This window comes from Eurytemora carolleeae, unplaced genomic scaffold (genome assembly GCF_000591075.1).
Source record: "Eurytemora carolleeae unplaced genomic scaffold, Eaff_2.0 scaffold359, whole genome shotgun sequence".
NCBI classification, from domain to species: Eukaryota; Metazoa; Arthropoda; class Copepoda; order Calanoida; family Temoridae; genus Eurytemora; species Eurytemora carolleeae.
This window is the reverse complement of record NW_019396374.1, coordinates 197,278-216,877: the sequence shown is the minus strand read 5'-3', so window position 1 is coordinate 216,877 and position 19,600 is coordinate 197,278. Positions and strand designations below refer to the sequence as shown.

Here is a 19,600-nt window from a genome sequence, read left to right as displayed (position 1 = left end):
CCCCCCCCCTAGTTGCGCCACTGATTCAGATCTCTAATCCTAAGAGGGAGGGGCACCCCCACCACCATGAGCCTCCCAGATTTGCCATGAAGAACCGAGCCACCTCTTTACAGGACAAGTCTAATGCTAAAACTAAAGATATTTCTTACGCAGAAAGAAAGATATATAAAGAAAACGTTGATTTAAGCAATACAAGTATTCCTCAAATTAGAGATGTTAACAGATCAAGTGAAATTCTCTTTAATTCAATGAACTTTAAAGCGGAGGGTCAGAACTGTAAATCTTAAACCTGGGAGGCTCTTGGCGGCCTCGGTATCCCTCCCTCATTCTTGAAGTTTGGACAAGAATCTACATTCTTCAACAAGATTTCAGATTTTCAAGAATTATAACCATCATAAAATTCCCTTGAAGTTTCCTTCCTTTAGGGAATATGCGAACCCGTTACTCCTCCTCAAATTTAGTTTACACATTCCTCGACTCACTGTTGTTACTCCTCCTCAGATAAGTTTTATACCTTCCTCGGCTCACTGTTACTCCTCCTCAGATATAGTTTTATACCTTCCTCGACTCACTGTTACTCCTCCTCAGATATAATTTTATACATTCCTCGGCTCACTGTTACTCCTCCTCAGATATAGTTTTATACATTCCTCGGCTCACTGTTACTCCTCCTCAGATATAGTTTTATACATTCCTCGGCTCACTGTACTTTTTGCAAACATATGACGTCAGGCCCGTAGCTAGGGGGGCACAAGGGCACGTGTCCCCCCCTTTCACTCCCAAGGAGAGGCACACTTTTTGGGACAAAAAAGAAAAAAATGAAAAAAATGAAAAGGAGGAACGAAAAAGAAAGAAAAAGGAAAAAAGTTGAGAAAATTGGCCTAAAATCTAATATTTGTTACCAACATTTTGTGTGAAGATTATTTTTCTTCAAATTAAAGAAAAATTTAGTGTTCTCTGAAATAGATTATTTGGGAATTTTTATTTTTATCCTGTCTTGTGAAATGAAAGGTTTATATTATTTAGTTTTGTATTTTAAGTGACTTATTCCTTTTCTATTATTACATTTATGATTCTTATGAACCATCGTACAGCAAAAACTAAAAAGTAACATGGAGACAAGATTAAATTGAATACAAAATATGGCCAGGTTTATGAGAAGCTGTTTGTACTCATCCTCAAGATAGCAGGGAGTTTTTTTTAGAATTTTAGTTTTGTGAAATCTGAAGAGTTTCATGCTTGAGCTATTTTTGTTCTTTACTGAAACGAAGGTGTGAACTGTAGGTATATACTGTGATAAGAATTTCTGTATTTGCACAGTCTAGGAGTGTACATTTGTTTATTGTTAATTGTTTACTTTAAAAAAGTTTAGTATACATGTAATATATTATTTACATATTTAAGTCAACACTATGAAGCCAAATTTTAATGCAAAGAATATAATTTGATTAAAGTTTAGAATAAACTACTCGTTATTCAAGCTTAATTATAATTAACGACATTGTTCTGCAACTTCCTTGACTGTAGTCATGTTGTGTGTCTTTACCAAAAGAGTGTGTGTAAGGTTTACCGAACTTTTCTGCAAAGCAGTGCCACTGGCTTTCTCATGGCAGACCAGCGCCATTTCCTTTCCCTTTATTCCTACTCCCTGGCTGACACCTATACTTTGGGTGACTTCTAACGGACAAACATCATTGAGTATAGAGTAAGGAGACATACAAAGTACGTCTTTAATACGCAAGTTAAGTTGGCAAGATCATAGAGATTAGAATATATAGAGAGGAATTTAATGGAAAAAGTGTAAAACGGCCATTTTGTTGTACTGTTTCCATACTGCAGGTGTACTTCACATATTTATGCTATATAACCTGTTGGGCCCTGGAATATCATTTTATAGAAAATCTAAAATTATTGTTAAAAGAAAACCAAATTATGAAATAGGCTGGTTTCATAATTGACCAATGATCATTTCACATAGACTCTATGCCTCCCAATTTACAAACGATGATTTATAACTATAAATCAAATGATGTTTTTATTCACCAAATTCATTATAAAGTTTATTTAACAGTTTAAAAAATTCGAAATTGAAATGGATAGTCTAGGGAACGTACTGTATTAATGTACTCTACTGCATATAATTTGTGAACATTTACATGATTTGTACACTTTGAACTCCCTTTCAGGCTGAAAGGGACTGAACAAATTCATACCGAGAGATTCTTTTAATTCCTCTCTATATATTCTATTCTCTATGGGCAAGATGCAGGCCTGAGAAAGCACACTACACAGTGGTTTTAAGAGGAGGGGTACCTAAATAAACTTACATGAGGGGTACATAAATAAACTTACATGAAAGAGGAAGGTAATGATGGATTGTAGTCTCGCATGAAGAGGATGGGGAAGGAGTGGCTGCTATCACCTAAATAAAGATTTAGGATTTTGATAAAGATATAAAATATATAAAGTACATGTAGTTAAGTATACAAGCTTTCAACTATGTGTAACAACTAGAGGCGTATAGTATCCAAGGTTATAATGGAAGGAAAGTTATTTCAGAGGTGTACTGTCTCTGGACGAAACACAAGACCGATGTCACAGCCTGACATGACATCCGTCTTTCACATAAAAAATCAATGAAATATTCTGATCATAGGAAACTTTTATGTGAATTATCAAAATTATCAAAATTAAATGCTTTTATCCTCCTCGCATACTAAACGAACACTGATGCATTAATTCTTGTTTACAAATTCCGTCCAGAGAGAACTGGTTTCAATATGCACGCAGAGTATACGCAACTGCAATTAACTTTCCTTGCATTATAACCTTGCTAGTAGCTATAGTCCAGTACTGTCCAGTGTAAATTGTACAGTTTACCTGAGCCGGAAATTAAAAAGATTATCGTCAAACGAAACTCCCACGTTTCCTTTTTGGGGTCTGTAAGTTTGTGTAGATTTACATCAAGAAAGAAAAACAAGAGAAAATAAAGTTAACCATTTAAAATAATATTTCTATAAAATAAATTTAAATCTACAAAATGACCGTACTCCATTTGTGAAACCCAGTTTCCGATACTGGGTTTCAAAAAGATACCCAGGCGTGCAGACTACTAGTATACCTGAAGTGTTTGACTTACTACTGGATAAGTCCAGGATGACTACTAGACTACCTGAAGTGTATGACTACTAGACTACCTGAAGTGTATGACTACTAGACTACCTGAAGTGTATGACTACTACACTACCTAAAGTGTTAGACTACTAGACTACCTGAAGTGTATGACTAGCTACTGGATTTGTCCAGGATGAGGGTTGGATAGATCTACTAGCTCCCTCTACTACTCCTCCTCCTCCTAGTCCAGAGATATCAGAGGTCTGTGATATATCAGATTCCTTGTGCGCTGAAACAAAGATATTCTAAAACAAAGGAATTGAGTCTTTGCCACAAACTCAAATGTTCTTTTCCCTAAATTTTTGCAAACTGATGTTCTAAACCTTTAATATTTCAAACTTAGATTATTTGATCTAACAGAATTTATAGTTTGAAATTTCTTAGCTCTATATATATATAGAGAGAGATTAGAAAATCAGAGTTTGTGACAAAAACTGAATTCCTTAATCATAATATGTTTTACAATATGGGTAGACGTATACAGAAATTTGTCTACGGGACTTAGCCCCCAAAGCCCCTGAGATGTAGTCTTGTAAACGTATATTCCCCGAATTCTAAAAATAACCATCTGAAATCTCTTTATTTGGAAGTTTCTGGTTTTATTAGCCAGGGTAACTCGAGAAATTAATTAAAGGGTTGCAACCACGGGGTAGGAAGACATGGAGCGGGAATGACCCGTAAAGCCCCACACGGCTCCAATGGTGGATGATCCGAACCGGTACAATTCTAGTGTAATGTCCTGTAAAGGATCTCACACGTACCGACCATTTTAGACTACCCAGTGTAATATTGACCTAGCAATTTTTATGCTACAAATGTAGGCTGACAAGATCTTTATACATCTTATGATTTATTTCCTGTTTTGTTAACTGTCCGCCATTTGTAAAAGAATATCTTTAAGGTCGTCTTTTTATCAAATGGAAGACTGTCAGAAATACATGTACGTACAGATATGTCCCTTAGTATATTAAAATCATTATCTCCAAGACTCCAAAAACAATGAAAACAATTAAAGAACCTCGCATTTTCTGCATGCAACATTTTTATATTAACCTTACTTTATTTCTATACATGATTTAATATTTTTAAATATTCTGTTTACTTCCGAAAAAAATACAACTGTTTAGATCTAAAAATGCACTACACTTTTTTCTTTCATTCGTGGTTCCCTATACCAATAAACTTGCTTTTTACAATAGCCAAATCATCAAATATGCGATTTCGTGATTTCTGCTCCATTTACTCCTATTCCGTGATTCCCGCTTCACTTTATACTACTCTGTGATTCCCGCTTCACTTCATACTACTCTGTGATTCCCACTCTTTTTACTGTTACTTAATGATTCCCGCTCCAGGTTTTAGTACTCCGTGACTGCAGGGCTCTTTCGAAAACACTAATTAATTTCTTTTAATTGTGATCTTAGAGTATTTTAGTCTCCGCTGGAGGTAGCCATCGCTATAATACGTTTCCTGACATTCAACATTTTTTGCATTAAACTTATATTAAAATTATTCTCTAAAAGTTTGCTGTTATGACAAAGATTGATGGAAGAAGGACAGATTGGTATATTATAAATGAAACTGGATCACGGATAATTTTAAAGAAGATATTTAATTGCGGTTTTTGTATAAAATCGACCTGCGAATTCTGTGAGCTGAGGCAACAAAGATAATTGACAGTATTGATCGCTTCTCCAGGTGGATAACAAGCAATTTTTTTCTATTGTTACTTGAATAAATGTTTTTAGCGTTGTAAATCTTAAAATCACGTGACAAATCACGTGACATAACGCCGACAGTATCGTATACCAATGTGAATGCATGTACATTGTACAAAGATTCAAGTTTTGTTCTATTTTATACATAAGCCGCCATTGTTGTTCAAGGGTTGAGAGTTAACAGAGAAATATTCCAAAAACACGGTAATAATAAAAATATTACATAATTTATTGTGAAAATAAAACAAGGACTTCACCCAACTCTACAGCTAAGAATGCATATTCATGGGCTTAGATTTAAGAGCAAGGATTAGGCGAGTGGTTTTATAAACCAAAACTCTACCCCTCCTCCTAGCTTCCCCCCCCCTCAACCCCGCCCAAACCCAATATTTATCTATCTATTTTCATAGAGAAATGGATCGTTTTCACTTTTTGGCAAAATGATCGTTTCGTTTTAAATTGACGAAGAAAAAACAAAAACGAAACGGTCGTTTTAAAAAATGATCGTTTTTATAAAGATCGATTTTTTAAATTAAAAAGACGAAGAAATAGTTTTTAGTTTTAGTTCGTTGTTTCGTTAACGACCCCTAAAGACAACCCTTCGGTAACGATCATTAACGATCTTCTTGAGACAATTTTTTGTGAGAAAAACCTGATGTCAGAAATAATTCAGGTTCTTTCTCTTGATAAACATTATTATCTTTCTGAACTAAAAATGCAATTAATTCTACAGACTCGTTTGCAATATATATATATATATATAAATATATATACTAGAAATTCAAGGCGCTTCGCGCCCTTCTTTCTAGCCTTAGAGGGCGCTTCGCGCCCATCTCCTAAATTAATTGTGAACATGTTCTCTTTGTGTACATCGTAAAACAAAACAAAAATAATTAGCGGATTTTCACAAAAAATTTCGCGGATTTTCAAAACTTTTTAAAACTTAATTACGATCAAATTTTTATGGAGACAAATATTTGAAATTTTGATGATTCATAAACCTTCCCTGGGGTCCCTAGATGTCCCACAAAAATTTGGGCCCGATCGGTTCAGCCGTTTTGACGTTTATTGGATACAAACAAACAAACAAACAAACACACAAACAGACAGACAGACAAGCCAAATTTATATATAGCTATATATATATATTGTATGCATATTTATAAATTCCTTCATGGCACGAGACAACAAATGTTAACAAAGTTTAAATTTACTAGATTTTCTTGGATTAAATTTTCATTAGAATATTTAATTCCCAACAACTTTGCTTATGGGATTGCAACTTTAAGGGACAGTAGGTAGTAGTATCAAAAGGGTGTTTTGAGACCTGGGATTCTACTGTAGGTGTTATAGAGGATTTCAAGGGTGTTCCGATATATTCAAAGAGAGATTTTTTTTCTACTCAATGAAAAGACAAAGGATTCAAGGGCAGGCCCGTAGCCAGGGGGGTGCAAGGGTGCAGGTGCACCCCCCTTTCTTCTGAAAGAGGGGTGCAATGACGAATTTGCAACCCCCCCCCCCCTAGTCCCATATAAAAGAAATTGTTTTCATAAGTTTCTAAAATCTAGTTATAAATTATATAGCCCGAGTAAGAATTGATTTCCAAACCAAATTATAATCTATTAGTGCGTTACTCTATAAAAGTGTCGCAGGCTAACTAACAGTTGATCAGTACACTCTGTTGATTAAATGTAACACAACATCAAAATTTACTCATAGTTATTTAATAGTTGTTTAAGTATAATTAAAACAGTATGATTTATTAATTATATGCATTAAGGATGTAATGCAAGGAAAGTTATTTCAGAAGTGTATGCAAGACGGATGTCGAAGCCTGACATGGGATCCATCTTTCACATAAAAAATCAATGAAATATTCTGGTCATAGAAAACTATTATGTGAATTATCAAAATTATCAAAATTAAATGTGTTTAACCTCCTCGGATACTAAACAAACACTGATGCATATATTCTTGTTTACAAATTCCGCCCAGAGAGAACTGGCTTCAATATTTACGCAGAGTATTCGCGACAGCAATTAACTTTCTTTGCATTACAACCTTGATAGAGTCCCATGGAAATGAAATGGTAATCTCCTGTACACTTTCAGACTTTTAAACCCCCCCCCCCCCTTGACCGGTGTGCTATGTTTTATGAGTCTTTTTTTTTGAGGCATTTCCGTGGTGAGGCGTTTCCATATCACCCCCTTGACCCTTGAAAAGCTTTTTTTTAAATGAATAAGAAATAAGATCATATCAATTTTATATTGCAAAGTCAAATAATAAATGATTACTTGACTCTGTTAGTTAAGCAGTACTCCCTTAAAAGTTCAAATATAAAAAGGTTAGCCTTTATAGTGTGCATTGACAATGTAATAAAAACAACCATATACCACTGTGAAACCAAACCAAACATTGCATGTTTAAAAAATCATTAAACCCCCCCCCCCCAAAAAAAAAAAATTTCACCTGCGGCGCGTCATATTCCCCCCCCCCTGGTCAAATCCTGGCAACGGGCCTGTTCAGGGGTACCGTTGTAAATCAGGGCATTGGCCTCTTGGGATTGAGGGTCAATTGGATTTTTTTGGAATAAAGATTGAAGAAACTGAAATGCAGTTTTTAAAAGAAAGATAAAAACTGAAAAATAAAAAAGAGATATTAAAAGCAATTTTTAAGTATCTTTGAAATGAGTTACCAGCAAAGGATCTAACTTCAGAGACGACTGTAGTGAATTTATTTTATCTATTTCTTTATACAGTACAAACTGGGTCCGGAAAAGTTGACCTGGCTCGGAAATTCATATGTACAACGGCTGCCCGTGTAATTTAAACTTACTTGGGATCGACATATTTTTTCCGGCAGTCTCAGCCTTTGTGGGTAACCCTGTTTAACCCATTTCATTTACATTTTGTATAGATATATCTATATCCAAAATGGAAAGGATTATTTCTATATATATTTCCAAACTTTCCAAATAAATGTCCACAAAGAGTTTTTCTGAATAATCTTGAATATATTATTCACATTTTCAAAATAAAATGAACATTGAATATTAGGGAAAACTTCGACTCAGCAATATCACTAAACTTTAAAGTTTCCGGTCATTAACATATTAGTTTTACAACACCAAGAGCTTAGAATATCAAGCTCTCCAGGCCTTATAAAAACACATTTATGGTGGTATGCTAGAAATTCTATTCTCTCGGCGCCCCTTTTCGAGTATTTAGTTTCTTTCAACAATAGTTTTCCAGTTTTTCCAATAAATTAAAAAAATATATTAAATCAGTAATTGAAGGGCATTAACTAACTATCCCTTAGCACAAGGAAACTGAGAAGTACGAAGAGGGGAATAGGCTTTTTACAAATTTAAATATGTTCAGTGAGAACAAGAAAAGTGTGAAAAAGAAAGACGACTTTTAGACTTTTTAACTACAGGGTTACACACAAAGGATGAGACCTCTGAGACAACGGTAAATATTTTATACGGTCTGTTTCCTTTTAATTACAATTTCCTAGGCATCTATAAAATTCTTTCTTTCTTTGTCAAATCATTATTTAAGCCGTTTAAAGAACACATTGAAGGCAGAATTTGATTTAAATTTAGGATCGAGAAAGGAGGAAAGAGAAGAAAGAAGTATATGAAAGGAAGAAGGAAAGAGAAGGAAGCATAAAAGAGAAAGAAGGAGAGAAGAGAAGAAAGAAAAAAGGAAAGAGAAGAAAGAAGGAAAGAGAAGTAAGAAGGAAAGAGAAGAAAGAAGGAAAGTGAAGGAAGAAGGAAAAAGAAGAAAGAAGGAAAGAGAAAGACTAAGAAAGAGAAGGAAGAAGGAAAGAGAAGAAAGAAAGAAAGAGAAGGAAGAAGGAAAGAGAAGGGAAAAGGAAAGAGAAAGACGAAGGAAAGAAAAGGAAGAAGGAAAGAGAAGGAAGCATAAAAGAGAAAGAAGGAGAGAAGAGAAGAAAGAAAGAAGGAAAGAGAAGAAAGAAGGAAAGAGAAGAACGAAGGAAAGAGAAGAAAGAAGGAAAGAAAAGGAAGAAGGAACGAGAAGGAGGAAGGAAAGAGAAGGAAAAAGGAAAGAGAAGGAAAAAGGAAAGAAGGAAAGAGAAAGAAGAATAAATGAGAAAGAAGGAGAGAAGAAAAGAGAAGAAAGAAAGAAGGAAAGAGAAGAAAGAAGGAAAGAGAAGAAAGAAGAAAAGAGAAGAAAGAAGGAAAGAGAAGAAAGAAGAAAAGAGAAGAAAGAAGGAAAGAGAAGGAAGAAGGAAGAAGAAGGAAGAAGGAAAGAGAAGGAAAAAAGAAAGACAAGGAAAAAGTAAAAAAAGAAAGAAGGACAGAGAAGGAAGAAGGAAAGAGGAAGAAGAAGGAAAGAGAATGAGTAAAGAAGAAGAAAGATGGTGAATGAGAAAATAAACAAATATTATACTAACCTAATATTATACTAACCTAATATTATACTAACCTAATATTATACTAACCTAATATTATACTAACCTAATTGTCTATTTCTAAGTTTAGGACTCCTGGAACTCTTCTCACCCCTCTGGTTTGGTTCCTTGTACATCTTGGTCCTACCGGAGAACTGGGAGAGAGGAGAGTCAACCCCTCGTCTTATCATAGGACCCCTGAAAACATTTGTAAAAATCCAATGCTTTTCTTCAATCTAAACTTGAGAGCATAGATGTTTGATTAAAGTAGAAAACTTTAAACCTAATTAAATTCAAGAAATTTCCCTCTCTTTACCAAATTTAAAAGAAAATTCCATTTTCCAAGGTTCAACATCTTATATTTTAACTTAAATATTTATATAGTTATGGTTCTGCTCCAGGTTATATAGAACATTAGATTTCAAACTGTTTAAGTACCTCCCAGGGCTCAGCAAACAATTTGTCCATTAAATTCTTTTTACAAAACTATGTTCTCGGAATTTCTTCTCGAAAATACCATTTTAAGCAATATATCTTCAATACTAGAGACAGAAATTGCATCTAATAGAGTCATTCATACATACATGGTGTTCCAGTTTACATGGTGTTCCAGTTCACATGGTGTTCCAGTTCACATGGTGTTCCAGTTCACATGGTGTTCCAGTTTACATGGTGTTCCAGTTTACATGGTGTTCCAGTTTACAGGGGAATTAAGTGACAATTTCGAGATCTTCTTTTTAATGGCTTTGTATTTAGTGTAGATATCTATATATAAATTTAGCTTGTCTGGGTATCTGTTTGTTTGTTTCCAATAAAGGTTAAAACGACTGAACCGATCAAGTCCAAATTTTGTGTGGGACCTCACGTGGCCCAAGCGAAGGTTTATGGCGAATCAGACTTTAAATACATAATCTTAAAATATTTTTACTTTAAATTATTCAATTTTGTAAAATTTTGAAAATGCGCGAAAAAATATTATGAAATCCGCAAATTAAAAAAAAATTATTCTGTACACAGAAAAGATGCTCACAGATAAAGCCACAACCAAAAGTTGAAAAAGAAGATGGGTGCGAAGCGCCCTAAAAGCCTAGTATTGATAAACTTTTCCGATTTCATTATATAGTCTTTTACCGTTTTTTTAAAATAAACTCTAGCTGATTTTGATTTCTCGTCATGCTTTAACAAAGAATTAATCAAATTCGTCATTCAATTCCAATGTATTTTGGGACACCCTGCACATATAAACCTAATACACATTTCACAACGAAGCAATGCATCTAATAAACCTAATTTTATCATAACATTTGTATGCTTTTCTATTTTTGGAAGTTAAATTCCATGTGTTCCATAGTTCCAGGACTAGATATGAAGAAATGTTCCATGGTTCCAGGACTAGATATGAAGAAATGTTCCATGGTTCCAGGACAATTTTTGAAGAAATGTTCCATGGTTCCAGGACTAGATATGAAGAAGTGTTCCATGGTTCCAAGGCAAAATGTGAAGAATTTTTCCATGGTTCCATGAATAGATATGAAGAAGTGTTCCATGGTTCCAGTAGTAGATATGAATAAATGTTCCATGGTTCCAGTACTACAGGGTGTCTCAAAAAAACGAGGAATAGAGTCTACAGACTCGTTTGTAATCGGATTTTCAAAATTGAGACCATTTCTTAAATCTACGTACAATTTTCGGCTTAAAAAGTCTAATTTTAGGCTTATAGATCTAAAAATAACAATTTTAAAGGCTCCTGAAGTTTCCAACTGGAGTGTAGTAATTGGGTAAAAATAAGATAATCTCTGTTTGCACATAAGGTTCTATGCAGACTTGTTTGTAATCAGATTTTCAAGATTTTTTATATCTACGTACATTTTCCAAGTTTAGGCTTGTAGATCTAAAATTTTATAGACTTCTAAAGTTATGAAATGGAGCGAGGTAAAAAGTAAAAGATAATCTCCGTTTGCAAAATTTTATATTCAATGTTAGGTTGCAGTTTATTGCAGTACAATTGTTATTTTTAGATCTATAAGCCAAAAGTTGGGCTCATTGACTCGGAAATTGTACGTAGATATCAAAAATTGTCTCAATCTTGAAAATCTGATTATAAACAAGTCTACATAGAACCTTATGTGCAAACGGAGATTATTTTTATTTTTACCAAAATTACTCACTCCAGTTGGAAACTTTAGGAGCTTTTAAAATTGTCATTTATTGAATTAGAAATTATACGTGGATTTTAAAAATGGTCTCAATCTTGAAAATCTGATTATAAACATGTCTGTAGACCCTTATTCCCCGTTTTATTTGAGACACCCTGTAGTGCTGGAACCATGGAACACTTATTCATATCTGGTCCTGGAACTATGGAACACCTGGAATTAACTTCCAAAAATAGAAAAGCATTCAAATGTTATGATAAAATTAGGTTTATTAGACGCATTGCTTTGTTGTGAAATAATCTAGTGTCCCATGGTTCTAGAACTTGAAATAAATAAGTGTTCCATGGTTCCAGGACTCGATATATATAGGTGTTCCATGATTCCAGGACTCGATATGAAGAAGTGCTCCATGGTTCCAGGACTAGATATGAATAAGTGTTCCATGATTCCAGGTCTGAATTTGAATAAGTGTTCCATGGTTCCAGAACTAGATATGAATAAAAGCTACATGGTTTCAGGACTTTATATGAAGAAGTGTTCCATGGTTCCAGGACTAGATATAAAGAAGTGTTCCATGGTTCCAGGACTAGATAAAAAGAAGTGTTCCAGGGTTCTAGGAATATATATGAAGAAGTGTTTTATGGTTCCAGGACTAGATATAAAGAAGTGTTCCATGGTTCCAGGACTAGATATAAAGAAGTGTTCCAGGGTTCTAGGAATACATATGAAGAAATGTGCCATGGTTCTAGGACTGTATATGAAGAAGAGTTTTATATGAATTAATATATTTATTCTAAGAATAAAATCTATTAGTTTGAAACTAATTTCAGCTCATCTAAAACATCTAAAACATCTCTGGAAGGAAACTTGAGAGAAAAATTAAATGAAACGGTTTTATGATTCTTCATTTGAGGGAATATGGAACGGTTTAACCCCTTTTCTTTCATATGTTCTTTCAAATGTGTAAAATCTTGTACGACTATTATTTACAATTACAATTGTACCATTAAACTTATGTTATTTCTAATTCTTTTTGAAACGGTCCCATGTTTTCGTGAAAAAAATCGCGCATTTTCATCTCAAAAGATGATAAAATTGTGTACAACTACTTTTTCGGGAAATAAAAAATTTCATTTAACCACGGGTTCCCTCGACCAATTACCCTTAGCTGCGCTCTGGATGTTTGTTAGGCAAAATTGGTCTTGGGAACCCTTGGTAAAGAAAATCTCCCTCAACTTCCTTGTAAATTAGTCGTAAATAGTTATAAAAACTTGACCTTACACTGATGGTTTATTCAATCTTCAGACTGTCAAATGAAAAGACTTTTTTTTCTATCGTCATTAAAATTCAAATCTTTGGTTAAAGCTCTATCCCCTCACCTTAATTCTACTCACATTGATCGAGATAAAACTGAGACTTACATTGATTCAGTAGAACTCGATATAGATAATACTAAAGCTTACATTGATTCAGTAGAGCTGGATCTAGATAATACTAAAGCTTACATTGATTCAGTAGATCTGGATCTAGATAATACATTGATTCAGTAGAGCTGGATCTAGATAATACTAAAGCTTACATTGATTCAGTAGATCTGGATCTAGATAATACTAAAGCTTACATTGATTCAGTTTAGCTGGATCTAGATAAAACTAAAGCTTACATTGATTCAGAAGAACTGGATATATATAATACTAAAGCAATTGCATTGATTCAGTAAAGCTGGATAATAGATATAGATAATACTAAAGCTTACATTGATTCAGTAGAGCTGGATCTAAATAGTACTAAAGCTTACATTTATTCAGTAGAGATGGATATCATATATATAATACTAAAGCTTACTTTGATTCAGGAGAGCAGGATCCATAAAGTACAAACGCTTACATTGATTCAGGAGAGCTGGATATAGATAAAATTAAAGCTTACATTGAGTCAGGAGAGCTGGATCTAGATAATACTAAAGCTTACATTGATTCAGTAGAGCTGGATCTAGATAATACCATAGCTTACATTGATTCAGTAGAGCTGGATCTAGATAATACTAAAGCTTACATTGATTCAGGAGAGCTGGATCTAGATAATACTAAAGCTTACATTGATTCAGTAGATCTGGATCTAAATATTATTAAAGCTTACATTGATTCAGGAGAGCTGGATCTTGAAGCCTGGAAGGGGGAGGAGGGTCCAGGAGGTATAGGGGATACATATCCTCCTTTAAAAGGAGCCGGTGATATCCTGCCCCCTGGTAAAGGGGGGAGGGGGAGGGGGGATACCCACATATCTTCCAGGGGTACCCTGCCCCCACTCTCCAGAAGTCCAGGTGTTGATAAACTTCGGGGCAATGATGCTAAAATATATTTATAATTATTTTATTATTTTAAAATTCAATTCTTAAACTAATCTATAAATAGAAAATATATAAATCGGCTGAATTGTTTTTTTTTCAAACATATTTTTTTCAAAGTTTTTTTAAAATTCCGGACACTGTGCTGGTTTAACACAATCTAGATTAAACTTTATAAGTATAATGTATGTATATATATAAAAATTATACTAACGGAAAGAAGGTGATCAAAATAGAACTGATTTTTAACTCTTATGTCTTAGTAAGCTGAAGCGGAAACATATTAAACTTTAATTCTACTTGATCCAAAATTCAAAGCTTAAAATATCAAAGGTTGCAAATTACATGTGGATTATAAGATAAGGGGTGGGCCAAAGAAATAAATAATTGAACCATCATTCAAGTTTAATTTCCTTTTGTATTTTCGTGTAAAAAAAAATTAACTATTTGAAAAAAAAATATTGCTAAATATGTAGACCGAACCCCCTTCCCCGGTTATGTATAAAACACTAACCCAACTTGTTAAGAAATAGCTGAAGGGCCCGGCGTTGCCCGTGGAAATAAATGTTGAACAGAAAATTTAGATTTTTTTAGCCTATGACACCCCCCGGCCACCCATGAGTGTCCGCAAAAAATTTCAGCCCATTCTGCGTTTGGCCGGCTATACACAACATATATATATATACGAATGTCCTGTTTTATTATAAAGATAAGAAAAACATATTTAGAAAAACTTCTCCGAATCTAAGTCTCCAAATTTTCTTTTTATAAAATCAAGTTTTGTAGAAAAGAAAAAAAAGTTTCCCCCAGTGTCTAGTTAAGACATAAAAGCAATTTGTTTATAATTGGCGAAGGAGCACTGCACACCTTTCTCAAGAGGAACCCTACCTTTCTCAAGAAGAAACTTACCTTTCTCGAAAGGAACCTTACATTTCTCAAGAGGATCTTTACCTTTCTTAAGAGGAAACCGACCTTCCTCAAGAGGAACCTTACCTTTCTCAAGAGGGACCCTACCTTTCTCAAGAGGAACCTTACCTTTCACAAGAGGAACCTTACATTTCTCAAGAAGAACCTTACCTTTCTCAAGAGGAACCTTATCTTTCTCAAGCGGAACCTTATCTTTCTCAAGGGAACCTAACCTTTCTCAAGAGGAACCTTACATTTCTTAAGAAGAACCTTACCTTTCTCAAGAGGAACCATACCTTTCTAAAGAGGAACCTTACCTTTCACAAGAGGAACCTTACATTTCTCAAGAAGAACCTTACCTTTCTCAAGAGGAACCTTATCTTTCTCAAGGGAACCTTACCTTTCTCAAGAGGAACCATACCTTTCTCAAGAGGAAACTTACCTTTCTCAAGAGGAACCTTACCTTTCTCAAGAGGAACCCTACTTTTCTCAAGAGGAACCCTAACTTTCTCAATAGGAACCATACCTTTCTCAAAGGGAAACTTACTTTTCTCAAGAGGAACCCTACCTTTCACAAGCGGAACCTTACCTTTCTCAAGAGGAACCTTACCTTTCTCAAGCGGAACCTTTTTATATTTCTCCAGCTTCTTAGCAGCTATGGCTTCAAGCCGAACCCTGGCTGCAGGATAATCCTTCAATACGTCCCACATATCCTGTTTACTCAGAACAAACAGGTCTGAGTAACCTACAGATCTTACAGAGGCAGTCCGACGGTTTCCTAAACATGTAATTTATCCTATTTAGAAATAAATATTTAGCTTTATTTCATAATTCCATCTTTCTTTTGACTTATATTTAATCATCAAATGTATCACTCCGCTACCCACTGATTTATCCTATAGCTATTACATCTCTATATTCCTCTTTTAATCCCTTTATTCTCTTTTTACTCCCTGTAAACCCATACTCCCTTTATCTTCAATTTACTAACTTTATCCCTCTTTCACTACCCATGTATCCCCTATTTACTAACTGTATCCCATTTTCACTCCATGAATCCCCTATTCACTACCTGTATCCCCTATTCACTAACTGTATCCCCTATTCACTACCTGTATCCCCTATTCACTACCTGTATTCCCTATTCACTACCTGTATCCCCTATTCACTAATTGTATCCCCTATTCACTCCATGGATCCCAATTCACAACGGTACCCTTGAAACCTTAATCTGATAAATAATGTGGGAGATATTTCCGTTTTTCTAGGTTTAAAAGCGTTTATATCTGATAATTCTTGTATTTGTTTCTAGAGTAGTAATGCGCTTTCACTGCACTATCACTTAAGTAAAAAAAAACACGCTCTTTAAAAAGTATTCTTGTGACTCGGTCATGGACATCTTTGCATTAACGGCCACTTGAGATTACGCTTACAGTCTTTTTAAATCAGGGAAGAGGAATAAATTTTAAATAATTGACTCGAACCTTGTTCTCTATAAAATATACCTGATCTAAAAAAAAGAATTGCTGAATTTTTCATCTAAGAAATTGCCAAGTTGGCAGAATTGTAATTCTATAGTTCTATCTCAATACAAATAAATGAGATTCCTTATTGTAAAATAATTCTGTCTTAGCTCCCAACTTACAAGTGTGTTAATACAGGTTTACCCACAAAGACTTTAAAGACAACTTGAAACTTTCAAAATATGATGATCTTAAGTTTGAATTTGGGCTTTTGTTTAAAGAATTCTAGATCTTCTAGACCATAGATTAATTGACAATAACAGATAGGACACTATATGTCGTCTTTTCAAGATTTAGGGGTTTTCCGTTCAATATAACCCTGAGGCAGAAGCTTAATGGAGTTTCGCGCAGGCAGCGTATGCTCTCTGTCTGTCTTGTAATTCAACGCTTCCTGCGCAGAACTCCTTTAGGCTTTTGCCTCAGGGTTATTGTGAACGAAAAACCCCTGAATTTTGAAAAGACGACATCTAGTGTCTTATCTGTTATTGTTAATATAAAGGGTTTCCCACGTCAAATTCAATAATTCTATATCACCAAGAGATTCTAGAATTTTATGTCTCCAAGATATTCTAGAATTCTTTATCTCAAAGAGATTCTAGAATTATATATCTTAAAGAGATTCTAGAATTATATATCTCAAATTCTAAAATTCTATATCTCCATGAGATTCAAGAGTTCTATGTCTCAAATTCTAGAATTCTATATCTCCAAGAGATTCTAGTATTATAGATCTTCTAGAGATTCTAGATATTCTAAATTCTAGAATTCTATAGACCACTTTAAACTAAATTCTAGAATTCTATATGGTTTCTAAAGTTCTAGAGATTCTAGAATTATTCTAATTATTATCAAATCATTTTATTTTACGCCTTTTGGCCTAGATATTCTATATAAAAAATATATAAAAATCTGTCGGCAAGAAAACCAGGGAAGTTTTATTTTCTTGGAAGCAAGTTTATTTTGTAAACTATGAGAGAAAATTGTTTGAAAATGAAAATATTTCCAAAATATGTCACCTGGTTGGTTTAAAGAGAAAAATAACTGTGATATAAGAACTATAAACACGGTGCACATACTGGGGGAAATATTATTAGGCTTTCTATACTCATTAGAAGGATATGTTTATATCCTTTCTAAAATTATAAAGGAATATGAGATTTTGGGCGAAAAAGAATTGAATCCAGATCCAAATACCTAAATTTGAAACATCAAATTTTACACAACCAGGTTAAAAAGAATAAGGGATTAGAAATTATAATTATAATTATGAATATGTAAATTTTTTGTTTTAAATCGAATTTTAAAAAGTTAGCTTCTGAGGGGCCCATACAACTCTGGAATAGCAAGACGATCGTTAAACTCAAGTTATGATTCTAAATACGGCTAGTGTGAAATGTATACAGAACCATTTCACTTTAATTTAATAATATAGTAATTTCTCTCTTCCATTCCTTTGCCTTCCCTTTCTTAAGGTTTGGAATAGAGCTGGCTATAGTTACTCTTAAGGGCTTAAAATAGAAATATGAAAACCTTGAGAATTCGTAGGAATAAATTGGTTTGAGAAAATATGAACTTGACCCACTTTATTCTACTCTATTCTACTCTACTCTACTCTACTCTATCCTACTCTACTCTATTCTACTCTACTCTACTCTACTCTACTCTACTCTACTCTACTCTACTCTACTCTACTCTACTCTACTCTACTCTACTCTACTCTACTCTACTCTACTCTACTCTACTCTACTCTACTCTACTCTACTCTACAAATATAGTTGTAAACATTTAGTCTAGATATATTGTAAAATGTAGATATTAATTATATTATATAATATTATATTATAATATAATTATGTTATGTATAAATGTATTATATGTAGTCCTTAAGAAAATTGACTAGTGCACTCATTAACTAACCATATGATGTGATATAAACATTTTTTTTGTTCAAAACCAGAAAAAAGTTTTAGAAGATAAATAAAATATTTCTTAATGATTTTACCACAAGAACTTTCTTAAAATCTGTGATTTTGCCAAAATATTTGATTGAAAAATGTACAGTAGATGAACAGCAAAAGTTAGGGATATTTAAGCCACACTTCAGTTGTGGCCTGGAATCGGGGGTGCATTAATAATTCAACTATCTGTACATAAAGGGTAGCCTAAAACGGGATTTGGGTTTTTAGCCATTTTAATACTTAAAAATACTCGAAAATATTTTGACTCTTAAAGCTCTTAATTTTAAAAGGGGTGTGGTCTAATGTTTCTATTTGATGTAAATCTCTGTCGAATATTCGAAAAACTAGTTTCAAAATCTAACCTGCTGTTCCTTTATTGAGTATAGAAATCTAACCTGCTGTTCCTATATTGAGTATAGAAATCTAACCTGCTGTTCCTATATTGAGTATAGAAATCTAACCTGCTGTTCCTATATTGAGTATAGAAATCTCTCCGAAGTACGAACCGGCCTTAAGAGTGGCTAAGACGGTTTTGCCGTCTGTATCCACAACCTGGAGTCTTCCACGGGTACATATATACATCTCCTTGCCAACCTCACCTTAACAGGGTTTAAAACCTCATTAAACTCTGTTTTAAACGCGCTTTCACGGTAGCCTAGGGTCGATTTAAATTCGAACCGGACCGTTTTCAGAATTTTTTTTTAAAATTATTTAATAACGACGACGAAAAATGTAAACAAAATTCTACAGTAAACTAATTAGTTGTTTAGGAACAGGTTGAGAAAATAAAAATTAATCTTATCATCGAAATAAGTAATCTTATTCAATTATTAGTTTAAATAATCTCTCAATTATTCACAAAGATTTTCTGCCGATTTTAGGGAGTTTTTATTGAAAAGACGACATCTGAAGAATTTGTAAAAAATCTGCGAACAAATTCATAGAAAATAAGAAATTCAATATGATGATGAAAACGAAATAATTGATTCTAGCTTTGATTTATTGACGAATTTCTTTTGAGAAATATTTTCCTAAACATCTAATGAGCCTACTGTCTAATTTTTACTTTATTTTTCTTCGTCGTTATTTAATGATTTTAAAAAAACCGATTCTGAAAACGTATCCACCCATATTCATGATTTTGGACGTCGACTAAGGACTCAAACAATTTAAGATAGAAAAACTACAATATCCTCATCATTTTTGCTGAGACACAGAATTAAAGGGTCCGTTCACTTATTTGGGTAATTTTAGGGAAATTAAAGGGAACCTTTCTTAATTGAATAAAGGGTCACTTGAAATTATGTCAACAGTTCCTTTAACAATGATAGAAATTGGCAGAAATAGGATTTTTAGAAAATATATATAATCCTGATTCAGAAAACTTTCTAGATTTCAGATT

At 33.7% G+C, this 19,600-nt stretch overlaps 1 protein-coding gene across 2 annotated transcripts in view; it reads right to left on the bottom strand.

Annotated features, from left to right (window-relative positions):
- Positions 1-18,794, bottom strand: part of LOC111701989 (uncharacterized) — a 22,813-nt gene extending 4,019 nt beyond the window's left edge. Inside the window, exons 1-7 of one of the 2 annotated variants that reach the window (XM_023473501.1) lie at positions 18,660-18,794; positions 15,344-15,495; positions 14,910-14,925; positions 13,604-13,814; positions 9,376-9,506; positions 3,273-3,403; positions 2,353-2,422 (exon numbers count right to left, since the gene is read on the bottom strand). In XM_023473501.1, coding sequence (XP_023329269.1) covers positions 2,353-2,422; positions 3,273-3,403; positions 9,376-9,506; positions 13,604-13,814; positions 14,910-14,925; positions 15,344-15,495; positions 18,660-18,780 — 832 coding nt within the window. In that variant the 5' untranslated portion in view covers positions 18,781-18,794. Of the gene's footprint in view, positions 1-2,352; positions 2,423-3,272; positions 3,404-9,375; positions 9,507-13,603; positions 13,815-14,909; positions 14,926-15,327; positions 15,496-18,659 lie in introns of both variants that reach the window. The other variant, XM_023473500.1, reaches the window with a different exon arrangement.
- Positions 18,795-19,600: the final 806 nt, after the last annotated feature.